The sequence below is a fragment of the Uloborus diversus genome, chromosome 7, assembly GCF_026930045.1.
Source record: "Uloborus diversus isolate 005 chromosome 7, Udiv.v.3.1, whole genome shotgun sequence".
Lineage (NCBI taxonomy): Eukaryota > Metazoa > Arthropoda > Arachnida > Araneae > Uloboridae > Uloborus > Uloborus diversus.
In genome coordinates, this window is record NC_072737.1 from 32019991 (window position 1) to 32040373 (window position 20383).

A 20383-nucleotide genomic window follows, 5' to 3' on the forward strand; every position below is an offset into this window, starting at 1 on the left:
AATATTGATTTTTAGTTTATTTCAAAGCAGATATTGTGGCACAATTTACTGGAACATGTGCAAGAATTGAAACAGTTTATATGATTTTCGATAAAAGTCAAGTTTTTTTTTACCCTTAACCACGACTGCTTCAAAAAAAAAAAAAAACCCCTCTTCTTCAGCCATACTTCTCTTGCACAGGCGATTTCTGGCGACACAAAATGAACATCATATATTTTTATCTTGTGTGTGTGTGTTGGGGGGGGGGGGGGGAGTGCTTTCAAGTAAATTAAGTTGCGTTGCAGCTGTGAAAAAAAAGGTTATTTTTCAAACTAGGTTTCCTGATGAAATATAATTGACTTTATTTTTTTCAAAATCCAACCAAAAATGTTGGGGGTGCGGTGCACCCCCTGGCACCCCCGTCAATCCGCCTATGATCTTAGCACAAACCACAAAACTTGCATTTGATTTTTTTTTCTGAAATATTTATTTGTATTTTACACACACACACACACACACACATATATGTATATATATATATATATATATATATTGAAATATCAGTCCCAGACATGTGATTTGGAACATCAGAATATGCATAGGAAGTCTGGAATCTTTATATATTATCCCTTTGTGAAATTTAAAAAATGAAATTTCCAATTCAAGGGGAAAAGAAAGGTCCAATTCAAGGATTTTTTACTCAAAAGTTCTTTGTCACAAGGACCATTTCCTTAACTGTTTTTTTTTTTTTTTTTTTAAAGCAGAGAATGCCTTTATGAATTTTGTTTCATAAACTTTCATCAGAACATCACCGAAGATTTTTTCCGAAAAATGATCCAGAGTAATGTGCATCCTCTGTTTTCCAAGCAAGCACGGAAACAGAATTTTGCCGAGGAAGGGTCAATTTTAGTATCAGATCTTCGATTTTTTTTTCCCAGTTTTTTTTTTTTTTTTTAGATTCTTATCCATCTTCCTTCAAGTTTTATATCTCGTTTTCACTTTTAAAAAATGTATAAAATAAAAATAAAATTGAAAACGCAGAGAAATCATTTGTGGCAATTCATTGCTTTAAAGGTAAGATAAACCAAAGTTTAAAGTCCTAAAACCGAATTTTTTAAAGATATCTTTCCCGGTAGTGGTGGTAGAGAATGAGGGCTCTCTGCCCTAAAAAACAGGACACCAACAGATCAAAATACGTCCACTGCCCTCTTATCACCCGAAATATCCCCATCCCCCTGCTACCCAAAAAATTATCACTGCGCACTTCCCTTCAGCATACTCTCACTGCCCGCCCGGCGGACGGTAAGAAAACCGTTGAGAAACACGGGATGTATGTAATTATTTTATATTTTTGTCATTTAAGTTTATGGTAAACACATCATAAGGCAAAATTATTATTATTAAGAGTCAATGAGCAATTTTAAAAAATTCTCTCAATATTTTTTATTTATTCTTCATTAAGTGGATCGAAATAAAATAAAAAAGGACATATTTGTTTCTTTTCTTGTTAAAGATATTTGAGGAATTAATTTGCGTCTCTCATGGCATAGACTGCGCCAATGAAATTTTTAGGGGGGGTGTTTTGAGGGGTATTTGTTCATATTTTGGTGGTGCTTACTTTTGGGGGTGCATATTTACGGGGTGCGTCCTTGCTCTTAGGGTGGGTATCCCAGCACACGCACACCGAAAAAAAAATGTTTGCTAAAAGCTTTCAATTTACAATTAACTGTTAACTTCCTGCCTAATCTACTAGATGGCAGCATGAATGGTGAATTTCGAAGTCTAGGAGATGACGTCACGGGGGAAAGCGATGAAAGAAATGTGCGGTTGAAGTTAAGACTGTTTTCGATCCAATCTGAATATAAAATAATAGGAGACATTTTTTAAACAAACGCCGAGGAGATTTTCAATGTCTACTAACTGAAATTTCATCAGTAGATATCGCTGCTTTTCTTACATTTTTGAAAAATTTATTTGTTTTTATTTTCAGAAATGCTTACGAAGTGAAAGTTGAGACCGAAAAGTCTCAAATCACTTCACTTCAGTTAGTCTCTGGAGTCCAAAAGTGTTGTCTGCATCGTATGTGAAAATTAAATTCACATCGATCTGCATAAAATATGACGATTAAAGTTTATGTCTCCGGTATTTGTGGAAGCCATGAAGTGAGTCAAGATATTTTGTCTGATTGTTAATTAGAAAATAAGTTTAAATTTCTTGTGATTCCATTTTATCGACTTCTGTCTCCACTAGAGATTTCAGAGTTAATCTGAATGACAGCATTCCGGTTTAATTACGTCGATGTTTTAAGTATTTTAATTTTAAACTTTTTCTAGCAAAGAATTTTTAAAACTCTGTTTGTCTTACCTTTACCCACGACTCTGCCTACTTCATGTATTCTAGGCATTGCACATTATTTACTACATGATTTGTGCAATGAATCGGGATTTCATACTGAATAATGGATCATGATCAGTCGTTTGAACAAAATTTAAATTTCGTGTTCTTAAGTATTTGACATTGAATGGGAAAATTTCCGGATACAACACTCTACTGCTGAAAAGGTAACAATGTTTTTTACCTTTTAAAGGTGTTGTCAATTTTGATTGTTTTGTGTCACTACGAATCTGGAAAACTGTCTGTGAACTCAAATAATTTCTTAAAAATTTTCTGACAAAAGAACATAACTCTCCCAAGTTCTGTATTGCCACCAACAGCAAATATGAAATTATATACAAGCTATGCAACCCCAGCTTGTATTTTTTTATTACACTTACTTCCCTTAGAGGATTATAGTTGAAGACCATTATAACGCACTCCTTGGGACTAGAGCTTTTGCCTTGTACAGGTTTTGGCGTTATATAGGTCATTTCATAAATTTTGAAATTAATATTCAGAATATATCTAATGTATTACCACTTCAGAATGAGTTTTATCTGCAATGAGAATTAAAGCACTAACTATACAATTTATCATTTTCAAATAAATATGTTTCACAATCAAAGGAAAGTGAATTATCCTGCCCTTCTACTACCTTCATGCTTTGCTAACAGCTGTACTTTCAAGAGCAATGTGGTATGTTTGCAAGGCAAAACAGAGCTGGATTTTTTAAACTTCAAAACCTATCATTTACTTTTGAAAAGTTGTGCAGTTTATAGAGAATTGCATTATATAGGTCGGCGTAAAAGCAACAAATATCACTCAATGAAGATTTTTTTTTATGTTGCCTCTAAACAACAGCGTAGAATACCTTGGTGGCTCACTGTTGCTCTGAGGTGATGATAGATCAAAATTGTCTGCAAATTTAGAAAAATTTCTGTAAGAAGGGTTTGCGTGTTCGTCAATATTATCTAGGTCTGTCTCATACTATTTACTTGTCTTGTATTTATCAGTTTTACTGAGGAATTAATCTACTTCCAATATTATTATTCATTCTGAATTGTTTTAGTTTTAATAAATTTATTTTTTTAATTGTTTTCAAAAAACTATTTAATATAGTTCATTGGGGCACAAGGCAATTATTTCATGTTTTTACTGGTGCTAGCAAGAAATGTGTGTACTCAAAGAATACTAGTATACATTATACATAGATTGATTCATGTTGTAAAGTAAGATGTAAGAATTTTATGGCATGCATAGTAAAAAAACACTGAAGTCTAGAATCATGAAATGTGTTATATAGAGAACATTTTATGTGGTTGTTGTACCCTTTGGATCCCCATCTTCAGTAATTTGTAAGTTACTTTATATTTTGTCAGATTTTGAGCACTTTTTATCTCATGGAATTTGAAAAAAAAATTTTTTTGAGCTGTCTATGAATGATGTCACGCTTTGAGAGGTAGAGATTTTGAAATTGTGACAGTTTGACTAGGGGGAGTGAAAGGTAACGAGAAGTTTGACATCAGGAAGTTTTTCCATCAGTATATTTATGAATTCAGAGTGACATGTGATAATGGGGGGGGAGATGAAGTGTAGTGTAACACTTTGTAACACAGGAGGAAGAGGGGTCAAAGTTGTTGAAAAAAAGTGACATCCTAATGGCCACCCCTTTTGCTGTAGAACAATTTCACAGTATTTTGGCCACATATAGAGTCCGCAACATGACACTTTTTTTGCCATAACTTTTTAATTTTTCTATTCGATTAGCATATCATTTTATTTTGAATTTGTGTGTTGGTAGGACTAACTCAAAATAAAATTTTGTACTAATCGAACAGTAAATTAAATACAGTAGAAGACCGTTATAACGCACACCTTGGGACTAAAGCTTTTGCGTTATACAGGTTTTTGTGTTATATAGATCATTTCACAAATTTTGAAACTAATATTCAGAATATATATATTAGCACTTCAGAATGAGTTTTATCTGTAATGAGTATTAAAGCACCAATATTACAATTAGTTATTCACAAATAAATATGTTTCACAATCAAAATCCTGCACTTCTGCTAGCTTCATGGTTTGCATAACAGCTGCATTTTCAAGAGCCGTCTGGAATTTTCTGTTTACTATGTGTACTAATTTTCAATTTAAAAGCTTTGAAATAAGATGGAAAGATGAAAAACTTTCAAAATTTAATTTGACTAATAATTTTTATTTTTGCAAAGAAAAACAAAGGGATTTTTTAAACTTCAAAACCTATTGTTTACTTCTGAAAAGTAGTGCGGTTTATAGAGAATTGTGTTATACAGGTCAGCGTTATAACGGTCTTCTACTGTAGTTACATTTGGACAAAATACTGTGAAATGGCCCTGTAATTGTTCATTCAAAAGGATTCTTTTTACTCTAATAAAAAAGAAATTTTTATTTTTTTGTTTTTAAAATGGAATTATATGATTTTTTTATTCCATCGAGCAAGAATAGAGACAGCTTTTTTTTTTTTTGTAATAATATAATCATAATTTTTCTTTTTCTTTGGTAAAAATGTTTTTACTGTATGACAATCCTAAGGTTTATCAAAAATAATGAAACTAATCCTATGCTTTGAGCGAAATGATCCACAAATTCATACAATCCACAGACAATTTTAAAACTTAAGAAATTGTTTTGTGTTAAGCAGCTTCCAATATAAAAAGCTGAAGAAAGGGAAATTCTCAGTAAATTTAAGAGAGAGAAAAAATTTGGTATTGGCCTAATTCAGCTTCTAGAAGAATTTTTGAATTTAAATCCAATGATCCAAAGTAGAGATCTGAAATCATTTATTTAACAGTCTTAAAGGCTTAATGTTTGTTTGAAGTTAAGCATCAACATCATATGAAATTAGATAGTGTTCAACTGAAGACAGGTCTTGTTCATTATAGTGAAAAGACGGAGCTATAAAATGGAAAAGAGAAAATTAAAAGGAATATGCATTCTATGTACCCTGAAAAAATGATTTTGCTAGTTTGTTATCACTAGGGCCTGTATTTTTAAGACCATAAAAATCTCTAAATATTCTTCTAAACAAACAATGCACTTAAAATAAAAGGATTTCGCTTACATTTAAGCATTAATTTTCACTTGAAACATTTAAGACTAAATGTAAATTTAAGTGAGAAAGTATTATTTAATGCGTTTGAATTCGGCCAACATAAATTTTCATAAATTTAAAGACTGGGATGCATCTGCAATTCGGAAGAAGTAAGCAAACAGAAACCATTTTTTGGACTTATGTCCTTTTTTTGTTAATGCCTCAATTGTATTTTGACATTTTTAGACACTATTTCACTATTGCTCTTAATCAAACGATTTATTAGACGATTTAATTGCAATTGAAACTGAATTAATTTTATTGCAGTTAGTGTGTTGAATTCCATTCATTTTATTTTTGTGTTCTAGGTAAGGAAACAACAGCAGAGGGTCTTGTTCATACTTCAGAGTTTACCTATTGATTTGCAAGTTATTGACATTACAGAACCAGGAAGAGATGAGGATTTGACTTACATGCAAGAAGAAGCTAAGAAACATAATAAAAGTACACAACTGCCACCTCAGATATTTAATGATGACAAGTATTGTGGGGTATGATAAATTATTTAATTTTTGCAATCTTAAGAATGAAATCTAAGCATCTTTTTCTTTAATTGAATTCTACTTGCGCTTTTAAATTTGCTTCACCCATATCTGCCCATGTGTAAATCCATCAACATGCTCAAAACAACTTACAGCTATTTAGTAAAAATAAAAACATGATTTTAAGATTTTGATAAAAGAATATGCCAACCACTTTTTTGGGGTTGGCAATGTAGGAATTTCTACATCGTGATGCATCGACAACCTTACGTTTCGATATTGTGATGCATCAGGATGTAAGGTTTTTTGTAGCACCAGCAAGAGATTGTTTTTTTTTTTTTTTTAAGAAAAAAACATAGTTGAAAGTGCAAGAATCCTATCGTAGGGACCCTGCAGTTTTGAAACAATAAAGAGATTAAAATGGCAACTATCATGGACCAGTGTCTGTACATCAATGGATTTGTAGTCGGTGTGGTTTTTATGTATTATTTTAGAGAAAAATCCTAAACCGGTTTAATGATTTGGGATGTACACCAGTTTTTTTGTGATATAGTGTTCACAGTTCAGAGAAAAAAAGGGCAGGGTGCTGGCCTTTGAAAAGGGTACTTTTTAAAAAAAGGGCACAATTTCAACGCAGTGACCCCCCACCCAAGACCAATGATGTACCACTCAAAAAGTACTAAGCGCCCCCCCTCCCCCCACCAAAAAAAATAAGAGGAGAAATAACACTTAAAACACCTTTCAAAAATTCAAACAGTCTAGTCTGCATCTTGACCCCCCCCCCCCCCTTGATCGCCATCACCACTGACTTTAGCATTAAAAATGATTTCATCCAGAAAACGCACTTGTCTTCAGAATAGGGTTAGCTCAACCCCCCCCCCCACACACACACACAAATGCCAACTAAGCTAAGCACATTTTTCACACTCCATAGGAACATTTAGCTAATGCTGAAGCTTGGCTTTGTGTGTTTTTCAACACTTTTCAGACCATAATTTTAACTACCTATAAGAGTAAAAAAAAATTATAGGCATTTCAAAACCCTTTGAATTTTAATTTAAGAAGAACAATATTTAATTACTGATCTCCCCTTCCTACCAAAGAAACTGCTTAGTAGTGTGCATTGTGCCATTATTTTAGTAGACATCAAAATTGTGATGAGTGTAAATTCTCCTTTTTTAAATATATTACACTTCAAATAGAATAATTAACTTAAAATACTGTGTTCAGTGCTTCAAGGATGCAGTGGTAGCAAGTTGCAAAACTAAAAAGACTTTATTTGAGCTCTATTTCCTAGTCTTGGAGTTCAAATTCATAACACAAATGTGTTGGCAGATGTATGCGCTCCTAAATGCAATGCATAAGCAGCTTGGGCCAAGCAAGGATTTTTATCTCAGACAATTTGTGAAAATTTAATATTTCGGCATTTTAATTTTGTGATTTTTTTAAAAATCAATTGTGTAATATTTATAAAAGAAAAAGAAACAGTGCAAGATTATTTTAGTTAGAAAAAATCACAAGTATGTCAAAAGTGTGCTTTTTATAATGTCAATAAGTGTTTTAAATAATCTGTTATATGAATCACACATGTACAAAGATAATAAAAATACTTAGCCAAAAGGAAAGAATTGAATGAAAGCCCTGTCAATGCAATGTTTCAATTTCAAACGGGTTTTTTTTGGGGGGGGGGCTGGGGAGGGGGGTTAAAAATCCAAAATATTTAAAAAATACCCTTGGATTTTAGCCCAGTAAGCTTTGTAACATGTTCTTATTAGGAAACAATCAGAAAGTTAACTTTCCAGAAACAGATGTGAAAAGATTGCTACCCAATCACTAGCAATGCGCTAAAATTAGCTTAGCCTAATTTCCACGTGCAGACGAAAAACGGACACAGAGGGCTGAAATGTTAGGAAAATGTCCTATTCCCTCTCTCATTGTTGATTCTCAGAAGATCAAGGATGGGAAGGAATGAAACAAAGATCTCTCCCTTCCCAGAAGACCCTACTCCTTCTCACAACCTTTCAAAAACCCACCCTCAGTAGAAGGGAAGAACATTGTGCCTTTGTTTCCTACTGATAAGCCTGTTTGAATTCTGAGAATCTCATCCCCTCTTTGCCTAAGTATTTGCCTCCCCTTTTGTTTATCGGGCCGTTTTCAGGGTGAAATTCTGGGAACAAGGATAAGACATGGACGTTTTTGCAGACGATCGCTGGACAAATAAAATTGCCCCAATATCCGGGTAGATCGAAATGATGGTTGAGGCATTATTTTAAAAACACAGGGTGCAATTTCTTATTTTTGAAAAGGGCGGGGCGCATTTCACTATCTAAAAGAAGGGCAGGGCGCATTCTGCTGATATGTAAAAGGGCAGGGCGCTGCGCCCTTCAAAAACGGTCTAGCGGGAACACTAGTGATACATTGTCCAGCCCTACTACTTTTATCTTGTGTTTAGCTTTTAGCTTGTTTTTAGCAATAGTCCCCACCCTATCAGTTCCATTAGACACCACAGCATTAGAATCTAGAACTTCATGATTTCAAAACCACATGTTCAGTGTGCTCACAAGCGTGACTGCTTTTTTCTTATGCAGGTAAAAAATCTAGCATTAGCATGACTATCACGATCGAAAATTTGTTTGAACCAATCAGTATTTATATTCTTACCCCCAAATTTTCTCATTCACCGAAAACGCTGCAACTTAAAAGCTATTTTTTCCTATAATTAAAAATTGTTTGAAGGATTTCTTTTTAAAGCAAATAAACAAAAAGCAATGTTTTCTTTGAAGTGGAAAGGTTAAAATGGTATTCTTATTTGAAAATTTGAGTCGATTTTAGCTAATAATCTGTTGTTCAGAAATGTAGTTTTGCTAAGCCAGTCAGTGCTGTGGAAACTTGACATTTGAACTTTACTTTGCATAAAAAAATCATATCCCATTTGCTCAGCACCACAACAGCTCTTAGGCTAACCAATGCTTTAACACTTTCAGGTGCAGTGGTCACAAAAAAAGAACACTAGTTTAAAATTTCTTTAAAAAATACTATTTTCTTTAAAACCACAAAAACTGCAGCAGAGGTAGTATTTGGTTCTCTTTAACGCTCATGGATAGTAGCATTACAAAAATAGCTTTTTCTGATGCCTCAATTTCTTGTTCAAATCTTCCCGATTTTTGTACCCAAAAATAAGAATTTTTAATTTTAAAATTTTTTAATTTGCTCTGAAAGAGTTGACTTTTTTTTTTATTTTCAGAGATGTTCAGTTAGTTTATTGTAAAAAGTTGAAATTCATTTTTGAATTGATACATGCAATTTTTTCTGCCCGAGGTGGGAGGTGTCAACCAATGGAAACACCAACCACTGCGAAAAAAACAATTTGCTTTTTGTAAAATCTTTGTCTAAATGATCAATTGCAGCCACTCATAGTGTTTTTTCCCTATGTATCAAAAAAAATTTAATAACTCCTGCCAGAAAGTTTCAACATTGGATTTTTGTCCTGGTAGCTGAATACTGGCCCCAAAGCAGAATACTTCTAAATTTGCGACTTACATCACAGAACAGATGCCTGTGCTGCAGAACAATTGTGTTCAAATGTGAGAGGGAAAACTGACAAATTTTCTGCAGAAATTCTGAATTTTGCAGAACTTCTGCAGATTTCTTAAAATTAGAAGAAAATCTAAAATTCTCGCAAATTACGATAGTTTGGCGGAAAGCTCGTGTTGTTGAATTTGATAAGTCCTTTGTAGGAGTTTCCCAATCGATCTTCATTCACTGCAATTTCCGTCATACACGTATGTTTTGGAAACATGCGAACACTGAAACACGTCTATCGCAGGAAATTGCTTGTCTTTTTTGAGATTTCAATCCCTTTGCATCCAGAAAATATTTCAATTATTTAGGAAGTTTTGAAATGTTTTATTAATTGCAACCAAACTAGACTCCTTTTATTTATTATTTCAGTAATTTCTTTATTTAGTAACATTACTTTAATTGTTCCTTCATGCCATGTAAAATTAACTTAAAATTGGGTTTGACATCTAGGATCGAATTTTATAAAATTTTGTATCTTTGCTCTTTCTATGCATTTTAGAAAGCATATAAACTATTTTTGGAGAATCTCCATTGGTTTAGGTTTGACACCTTGTTAAAGTTTGTTTGATTTTATAGTTTTCATGATCAACTAATTTTCCAAATTCAGTGCTCTTTAAATAGTCATTTGGTTAAAAGCTGTGATGTTTCCTGAAATATCTCCTTTCCACAGAAATAAATAGCAACAGTCCAGTTAAAAAAATAAAAACTCCTATATAAAACAATTTTGATTTTTGAAACCCAATTTGTGGAAAATGTCGTGTTTTTCGCATACAACGCTTGAAGTACTTGCAGAACAATTTTGGTCAAATGATTTTACGTTGTAGAACATCGTAAAGTGTTCTGCTTTGGATAATGCTGGATCAAGCTTCTGGTATTGAAAGTGATCATTATCAGATGGTGAGAGGAAGCAGGTTACTTTCAATGTATAAAAATTTGTCTTTTCATGTTGGTTAAGCAAAAGATTTAGGCTTGAAAATCCTGGTTTACGTAGTTGAAGTAATCTGGGTAAAAGGCAGTAATTGCAAGTTTTTTTGTACATTTGCTTTATTGTACAAGCTTGCTTATTTGGTTTCCACTGAAAAAGATGGTGCAAAAAAAAAAACACAATTTTCCTATTTGCTAGTATTGAATTGAAAACTTGTTTCTTCAAATATATCAAAAACTCATTTCTGCATGTAGTGCCATTTACCTGCCCACACCAGTAACTATACCAATGCAAAATAATGCAATATCCTGTAATTAATAATTTATTTCTCATATTCTATTACAAATTCTGTTTTTATGCTCATGCTCATTTTCAAGATATTTTTTTTAATGATTTTTACTTAAATTCTAGGACTATGCTGATTTTGAACTGGCAAATGATGATGATGTTATTATGAGTTTCTTAAAACTTGAAGACAGTTCGGAAAAGAAAGTTGAAACTGCCGGTGATGTTATTACACAAAATGGCATTGGTAACCATGAGAGAGAAGACGTGGATAAGGTAATTTTTTAAACAAATGCTTGTCAAAATGGTGTAATGTGGTTCTGTTAATTTATTCATAATCAGATGAGTTCAAAATTAGTTATTAGTTAGTATAGGTATAACAGTAAAAATTCATTAATGAAAAACTTGTATTAATGATAAATGAAAATACAAAATTACGGAATGGTAATAAACCAAAAAATAATAATTATTACAATAATCAGGGTTCGAAAATATCCTATATTTTGATATATATTGGATATTTTGATATATATTCGATATTTTCAATCAGCACAAACTAAAGTCTTCAAAATAGTAAATGCATCCTCAAATCACTATTTATTTTTTTTATATTGTTTTTATAATATGTAGACTTAAAATTGTGGTTTCTTTCATTATTTATATCTAATATTTCATTTAATATTTTAATCAATTTTAATATAGTTTTTATATCAATTTTATATTATTTTAGCATAGCTGTTTTACTCATTTTTCTTCTGTTAACTACTTTTATACAGTTTCAGACATAAAAAATATGCATTAGTCAGTGCACAGTCATAACACTTCTTTTTTTCTGACTAATGTTTAATAGTTAATTAGGCACTTGTAATATGAATTAAAATTGTTACATTACTAATACTTTTATGAAAATGAAATAAAAAAGGAATATTATATTACTTCGTTATATTAATTTTGTATTAATGCATCATAAAAATATAGTACATAACGTTTTGGATATTTTGAATAGTAAATGAACAATATTACTATGACTATATGTTGAAAAAATAAATATCAAAATGTCATGATATTTTCAAAATAAATATCGGATATATATCATGATATATATCGGCGAACCCTGACAATAATATTTAAATCATGGTTGGCAGGTTTTTAACAACTGTGAGTTCCATCATAACCGTCCCATCATAAACCTCCTTATCAAAAATGTCAAATACTGTTAAAACACAATATTTAAGGTTGGTTGGGGACCCGTTTTGAGAACAGCTCGTTTTTGAATAGATTTTAAACTTTTTGTCTTTTTTTATCTTGGACATTATTAATGAACTAAAGTTCATCATTATTTTATAACATTAATGCTTTAAATATTCTTAACGATTATATTTTGAAAAAATCAGATCGGTGTCCCACTTACCCCATAATAAGGGGTGACCTTCCTTTTATTTAAATTTAAATCAAGCATATCTAAAAAAGGGGGTAAGGAGGTTTTACTTGATAAAGTATGTAAATTTCAGTATGAATCTTTTTTTTTGTAAAAGCATCTATTTATGAGATATTTACTGTCTTTTAAATCTGTATGGACAAAATTTTTAAACAAAAAACAAAATAATTACATCTGTGAAATTATTGAAAGCCTATAGGTACATATTTTACTTTTAACGTATAAAGGTATATTGGATAAATGTAATAAAGTTGATTAGGGTCAATTTCAGTAAATTAGCCTAAAATATAGACTGAAAAAGAAATTTGAAACACTAATAGGCTACATCAGTTTAAAGTGTGCTAAGGAAGAACTATCATCATACTGGACTTCATTCTCAATAATAATTCTTACATCCTCTGCACCAGCCCAAAAAAACCCACCATTTCTATTTGTTCTTACAACAGTATTTTTTTTTAATGTGTATTATTAACTTCCAACATTGTTATTAAAAAACAGAAGCAACCTCTAATTTTGATTCTGAAGCATTTTGTGTTTGCTTTCAACATCTTTTGATAACTTTATTTGCATTTTTAACACTACTATGAAAATGGCTATCTAAACTGCAAATCAGTGGATATTGTCATCAAAAGTTGGAGCTTTTTAGAATACTTAATCTAATATTTAAGTTAATTTTAAAAGCTCATAGTAGTAGTAATGAAAAGTTTCAAAATCTTTCATGGATATTGTTCCTATATTAGACTTTTTCTTTTAAAAATGTGTGATTTTTGAGCTTACTAAATTTTGATTTTGTTTAAATTTCCTTATATGTAATGTTGCTTAATTTCTTATTCTGTTTTTACTATAAAATTGACATGGATATATTTTTGCTTCAAGTTCTTGTATTGTTTTATCTGCAGTTGAATCTTGATAACTCAAAACTTATAACTCGAATATTCCTTTATCTTGAAGTTTTCTTTGGGTCCCAAACTCTTGAGACTGTTGCAGAAACTTCCCATAACTCGAACTATCACTATTTCAGGATTTCCACTACAGTCGCATTTTTCTCAAAATACGAAAATGCTATCCAAGTTACGAAAATGAAGCAAGGCATTTTGGCTCAAAAAGGAAAATAATAAAAACAATTTGCAATTCGAGAGAGGAAGCAACGATGGTGATCTTTTACTTTATGTATTTTTTTTTAATCAAACTCAACAAGACAGTCTTATTCATTATTTCCCCCAAAAAACATTTTTGGAGGTGGGAACATGTAACCTTTTAAAAATCAAACTTGTGTTCTCTCAAGGTAAATAAAATTCTAAATTTTTTACTTCAAATTAAAAAAAAAAAAAACTACGGCATTTTTTTTCTGTGAAGATGTTGCGGCAGATTTTTAAATTCTGTTTTCAAGTGGAGATGAAACACATTGAATCAATTAGAAAGATGTGTGAGCGTATTCATATTCCTCCAACATTTCAGCATTTTGCTAAAGCTTTCACATCAATTTTTGCTTTTTTGCTAAAGAACGTTTGAACTCAGCTTAAACCCTGCAATAGCTCGAATGTTTTTGCCGGTCCCTTAGGCAGGATTGTAAGAGTTTCGGCCAGTGGTGGTTTTAACCATGAACAAAACCGGTTAAAACCAGCTTGGATAAAATCAGTTTTGTCCGGTTTTGGCCATTGGATGTGGATATAGGAAATAAAATGTTTAATTAAAATACGAATGAGTACATAATTAAAAAGACACTTGAAACATCAATCCCACAATCATTCACTATTCATTATTTCAGTTAACAATTAATTTACACCCTAGGCAAGTAACAAATGGTGGCATGTTTAGGAGAGTTAGTCACATCATAGGAGAAATATGTCAAATGCTTTAAATATATATTTCGAACAGTGCAAATAGCACAATATATAGTTTTTTTTTTTTTTTTTTTTTGTAGTTTTATGCACAGAAAATGAATTTCAAATTAAATCAAAGTATATTATTTATATTCTAACTCATTGAATATTAGTTACACAAGTTTTGTGAAGAAAAACTTAGTTTATATTGCACGCTATTTTATATTCCTATTCCTAATAAAAGAATGTCTTTTGTCTTTGCTGTGAACAATTTTTAATGTTAATATGAGAAACGTCTCATTTAAATCAATAAATCAGTTTTAAAAATTATTTCAATTATGAAAAACAAACATCTTTTTTTATTTTAATTCTGCATTGAAAGGTGCAACATTATACATATTCATGTGCTTTTGTACAATCCAGTTTTGGGCAGCTCTATGGTGGTTAATCCAGTTTTGGCCAGTTTTTTCCAGTGGCATGGCCAAAATAGGTTTTGTCCGGCCAAAACTACAACCCTGCCCTTAGGACTTCGAGTTATCAAGAGTTTACTGTATTTGTAATAATACATTCATTATTGCGAAAATACCATTTAATTTTATATTGTTTTCTCAAACACAGCTATTAAATTTCTGTTAAAGGTTTATTTTTGATTTTGCTGTATATTCATTTGGTATTTAAATCAACATTGTACTTATATTAGAATGGTTAATTACTTCCCTAAAACTTTTGATAATTACATTTATGCTTGTAGTAACTGTAATTGTCCACTGTTACAGTGGACAATAGAACAGTGTTTCTTCTTGAAGCATAAAACTTAAAAATAAAAATATATTATTTTTCACATGCAAACCAAGAAACAAACTTTAAAAAAAAAATAGTTATTTCAATATTATTTATGAAGGAGGATTATCTAAAAATAGAAAACAAGCAGACTAAATTCCTACCACTTGGAATGTGTCAAATTTAAACGTTGCACCTTAGATTTTTATTCCCATTTCCGGCGTTACTTATTCTTCTCGCTTGGTGCAATATTTATCACAAGTCCAACAAAATACGTAAAATCAGAGTTCCACTGTTTTAATGTAGTTTAATTTTAAAAGTTTTTTTTTTTTTTTTTTTGAAAAAGTTATTGTTGAGATTTTGTGTAGGAAAGTAAAGGTGCTAATAAAGTTAACAGTAAGCATACTTTATCACTGCATACTGATTTCAGGAAATTGAACAAGCATTGGATGGACAAAATTCCTTTGAATCAGGTAATGTCGAGTCTAATTTAGCTGATGAGCAAATTGATTCTCACGATGAATCAGCAATCAAACAAGCTGAGTCACAGTTAGAAACTACAGTTTTAGAAGATGCTAATATTGCTGAAGAAACGAAAAATAGTGAAAATATTGAAGATGGTGACAATGAACCAAAAGATAATGAGATGGCTCAAGATGAAGAAAGTGCAGAAGAATCAGAATAAAACAAGATATAATGGGCCAAATACTTCATCCTCTATAGCTTGTGGTATTAAAAAAAACATCTGATATGTTTAAACCACAATTGCTAAACCAAAAAAAAAAAAGCCACTACTATTTTTGAATATTTTTGATAGAAAAAATTTCCTTTTCTACCTGACCATCATACAGTTTTGGATTTTTGTGCTGATACTTTTGCTGCTTTTTTGTGCAACTATAATTCCATTACCGACATTCGACTTACTGATGTAGGGAAATGCTTTTTAAAACTTTAGTTTTGCTGTTTTCAAATAAAGTTGGTCATTGAAAAAAAGAAAGAAAGGAAGTAAAATTAGATTTCAATTACAATGTAATGAAATTTTATTGAAGGAAAAATTCAATTTTGAATCTCAATTTATTTTTTTCACACATTTTTTTATTGTTCAAAAATTTTAACTATTAGGAATGTTTTCTATATGATGCTGGACTAAAAATTCATAATGCAATGCTTTGTGTATCACAATTTAAATAAAAGAATTTTGTCTACATGTTATTATGTTGGTTTATCGTTCTTTTAAGTAATGCATGTTTGTTTACTTTTACTAATTTACTTACTTATTTTTGTGAAAACCTAACCACCTAATCAGGATTTGCATGTGATACTGATTTGGAAAGATTCGTGCCAAATGAAGTGTAATAATGAGAGTTTTTATTCCAGAATTCATTAACCTTTTGCTGCATGTGATTAAAATAAATTTAAAATAATATGTTTGTCATGACTTCACTGTCAAATGAAATTTTGGTTAGTATTTCGTAAATTATTTCTTGCATTTATCGATTTATATATTACAGTAGAACGTCATTAGTTAAACCAATAGGGGATCCAGGTAGTCTGACGTAATGAAAGTACAGGCTAAACAAAATAACCTATGAGTTGAGCCAACGTACATAATCTAACTGCTGTACCCAGTGAAAATCATATTTTGAATTACGGAGAATGAAATGTAAAACTGCGTAAGGTAGAACACAAAATACAGCCTATGAAAGTTCAGGATTATTACAAATCATTCATTCGTTTTCAAAACAGTATATATCCAAAGGTACTGCGCATACAAGGATAAGAAATATGTAAAAATAACAACAAACTCATCAAGATTCGGAATTGTGTTAACTAGATGGTGATACTAAAGCCCTTAATTGTAGAATAAAGTAGCAACATGTCTGCCGTCTTGGGGCTAAATGAAGCTTTTTTCCTATGCCTGCTATGGTGCAGTAGCGTGTTTTGCCTCTTGATTGTGGTTTCTTATTAACTCTGTTAGTCCACAGTCAAGAAGCATTCCATTCAAGAAGCAAAACACGCTAATTCATTATAGCATAGAAGACCCATTATGCTGCTAGGGTTCCGGGCTCATCTTTTGGTGTCAACTGTGAAAGAGCGTCTAACTCAGCAATTTCTAGATTGGCAAGTGCACATATGAAGAGTCTCTTATTCCTTGAGGGCAGAAAAATTCTTGCCGTCTGCTCCAAGTGTGGGGTTCAGCAGGCCTTAGCTGAACACATCCTGGGCTGCTTCGGTCTTACCAAAGAAAACTTACATGCCTCCCCCCTTGTTGATTTCTTAAGGGTCAAGGACTTGCTGGATCTTGTCTGACTGCATCAGACAACCAGAGGATTAGAGAAACAACACCATCAGACCCAAGTATAGCATCCATGCTGCAGTGGTAACTTTACCAGTAAGACGCTGGATGCTGCTATGATATAACTAATGCTTTTCTTGTTTTGTGGTCATTTTGAAAATTCTAAACTCGTATTAATTCCACAATTCCTTATTTTGATGTATTAGTTGTTATTTTCATATAATCTTCATCGTTGTACCTGCAATACTTTTTGATGTATAGCATTTTGGAAACAAATGAATCATTTGTAGTAAACCCGTACATTATTTATTGTACTAACTCCCCTTTTATTCATACAGTATGTACATTTAAATTGCTGTCTGGATTAATGAGGATTTACTATTACTTGTATACTAGCTATTAACTTGGACTTTTTTATATTTGTACTAACGTATGTTTTTTATTGCAGCATGATTAAATGCCAACTCCCATCATCAACTGCAGAAGAAAATGTCTTATTAACATAGTTGCATGAATTCTAACTCTTCCTCATTTGTGGCTTTGGCTCAGCTTAAGCATATTTAATGAGCAGATCAAATATTTTGATTGGAAAGGAATCAAAAGTTTAATAGTTTTCATATCCATGCATTTCAAAATTTATTTTTCTTCCATACAAAGAAAAAAAATTCATGAAATTTTTCATATCCTGTGATATTTTATGATGGATTAAACGAAAAATGTTTTCCATTATATTAAGCATCATAAATTATATAAGCTCTGTTGCATGTTTAACTAACTATATATTCTACTGCTGGCAGTAGTTTTTATAATATATTTTGTACATATATGTATGTAAATTAGATCAGGACACAAAATTTCTGAGAATCATATGTGGTAAGTTATTTAACATTAATAATTATTGGAGCCGGTGGTTGAAGTGTGGAGGACTTTCATTTAAGAAAGTTAAGTTAGACTTCATGTTTGTTTAACAATAAATTTACCTTTTATCAGGGTACTTTCATGTAAGCATTTCTTATTTTGAAATTGATTGTAGTAAAAATTATATATGTGATATATATTGTATAGATTGTGTATGGGCATTTTATTTTGAAATATGTGATGAATTATTTTTATTAGTAGGTATTTTTCCTTAATATCTATATTGAAACATAATGATATTTATAACAAATTTAAAAGCAATTTTAATTAAATAAAAGCAATTATATTTTTCAAACTTCTGAAGAATAGTTAATTATTACTGTCAACTGATAGCCAACATTTTTGGTGTGATAACTACCTTTACAAGAAATTTTGTGTCCTAAGTAAAGTTATATTTAAACATATTCTCTGCACAGGCCTATTTTTATTTTGAATCCCGCTGTGTGGGGTCTGAGCATAAGGTAAAACTTTTTTTAGCTCTTAATCAATTTTTAAAAAATCTTATAATTATTTATTTCTTTTTAGTTTTCATTTAAAAAAATATTTTATGTGGCATTATTATTTACTGAAATTCTCATACAAGGAGTTATAAAGGTTAGTTCTTATTCATAATTAATATATGTGAGTGACACAGATGGTACATTTTTGGTATCTGATTGAAATTTGTTAATTGGCCTGAGACATTATTACAGTTTCTCACGGTATTACAAAATGTGTAAGTGACTAATTTTACAACTCCTATTACGATGAGGTACTGTCCTTATAATTCCTTTTTGTTTTTCTTTTCTTTTTTATTTGAAAATCAGGTTTTACTTTTTTCTTATATGGAATAGCTCTGACCCCTGAATGCTCAAAATATTCAAAAATGTTTTCTTATATTTATATATTTGTTTTTGATATTCTTAGTGCTTGCCAATATTTGTTTTGTGAAATTTTTTTTAGAATCAAGTTTTAAGTATCCCTCCATATATATATTAAGCAGTAGAATACTGTAATGTATTTTTATCATTGATATTTTATTCATGACTTGAATGTAAATAAAAGTAATAAATCCATTGCAATTGAAATTCCCTTAAAAAAATTTTTTTTTTACCTTTAAAAAAAGTCCTCAATTGTTTACACTAAACCTTTTTAGTAGACTTTATGTAACACTAGTGTTAAACACATTTTAAACTGTACTTACTTTTTCTTATACTTTTAACTTTTTGTAATATATAAATGTAATTTGATACGAATTATTTTAGAACTAAAATTTTTTGTAATTTATATTATTTAATAATGTTGATCTTAGTAATGAAATTAAATGTTAAAAAATTGCTTGTTACCATTCATAATGATTCATTTGCATAAACTAGTTATTGTTTAATATATTATGTATTTCTGAGTTTACTTTTATTCTATAAAAAATTCTATTTCTGCTTGTTCTATTAAAAGAATTATAAGCATTGCCTCTAACATGCACGCACTTTTTGGTTTTAAACGTTTTCTTTTATTGTTTGACTAATCCATAGAATTGTTAATAAAATATAAGCATGTTATTTAGTGTTTTCTGTGTGTTGTATAATATTTGGCATGGAAAAAACATACCTTATTAACTGAACAGTTAAAAAATGTTGTGGTCGCTCTAGCACATAAACTACTGCATGAAATCGAATGAAATTTTGTACACATATGTGCCCCCATGTGAATTGGTGCTGAATTCTTTTCGGCACAAATTCCTGCAAGATGGATGGAGCAATCCATAATGGGTGGCTGCTATATCTCAGGAATAATGGTCAGAATCAAGCAAGAATTAGTCCATATGAGGCAGTGAGAAGCAAAGGGATGTAAGTGGACATTTTCAAGTTTTGAGTTAAACATGTTTAAAGATAACATTCTAGGCAGACTTTCATTGAATTTTTTCTAAATCATGCTGTACAGCATACCTACCAAGGCTACTAGTACTATCTTTTGCCCCAAGACAAAGGAGAGGCTCGCCTACTATTTGTACTGGTTATCTCCAAATTTTTAATTTTGCCACTTATATCCCTTTGCTTCTCACTGCCTCATCTGTAGGACCCTAGAGGGTACTGATACAATTTTGGTGCCAGTATCTCAAAGAGGGATTGAACTATCGAACTTTTTTCTTGTTACTTATGACTTATATCTCAAGTAATAAAGAGGTTTAAACGAAAATCAGTCTACAGGGAGGCTTTAAAGGGTACAAAACTGATTCAATTTTGGTGCCAATAGCTCCCAAGGAGAGTGGTGCAATCGAATTGGGGCTACTTGAGGAGTAATGCTACCATTCAGACAAAATTTGGAATAAAATGTAATGTACAGTACATGAACACATGTGCTGATTCAATTTTGGTGCCAATCGCTTTCAG

At 31.1% G+C, this 20383-nt stretch overlaps 1 protein-coding gene across 2 annotated transcripts; it reads left to right on the forward strand.

Annotated features, from left to right (window-relative positions):
- The first annotated feature begins 1990 nt into the window (after positions 1–1990).
- Positions 1991–19546, forward strand: LOC129225764 (SH3 domain-binding glutamic acid-rich protein homolog). Of its 2 annotated transcripts, none has more exons than XM_054860270.1 (4): positions 1991–2141; positions 5794–5976; positions 10886–11035; positions 17545–19546. In XM_054860270.1, the coding sequence occupies exons 1-4, from the start codon at positions 2097–2099 to the stop codon at positions 17551–17553; spliced, it is 387 nt and encodes a 128-aa protein (XP_054716245.1). In that variant the 5' UTR covers positions 1991–2096; the 3' UTR covers positions 17554–19546. The 2 variants fall into 2 exon arrangements, with proteins under 2 accessions (XP_054716245.1, XP_054716244.1); XM_054860269.1 differs by lacking the exon at positions 17545–19546 and adding an exon at positions 15231–16016.
- The last annotated feature ends 837 nt before the right edge of the window (positions 19547–20383 follow it).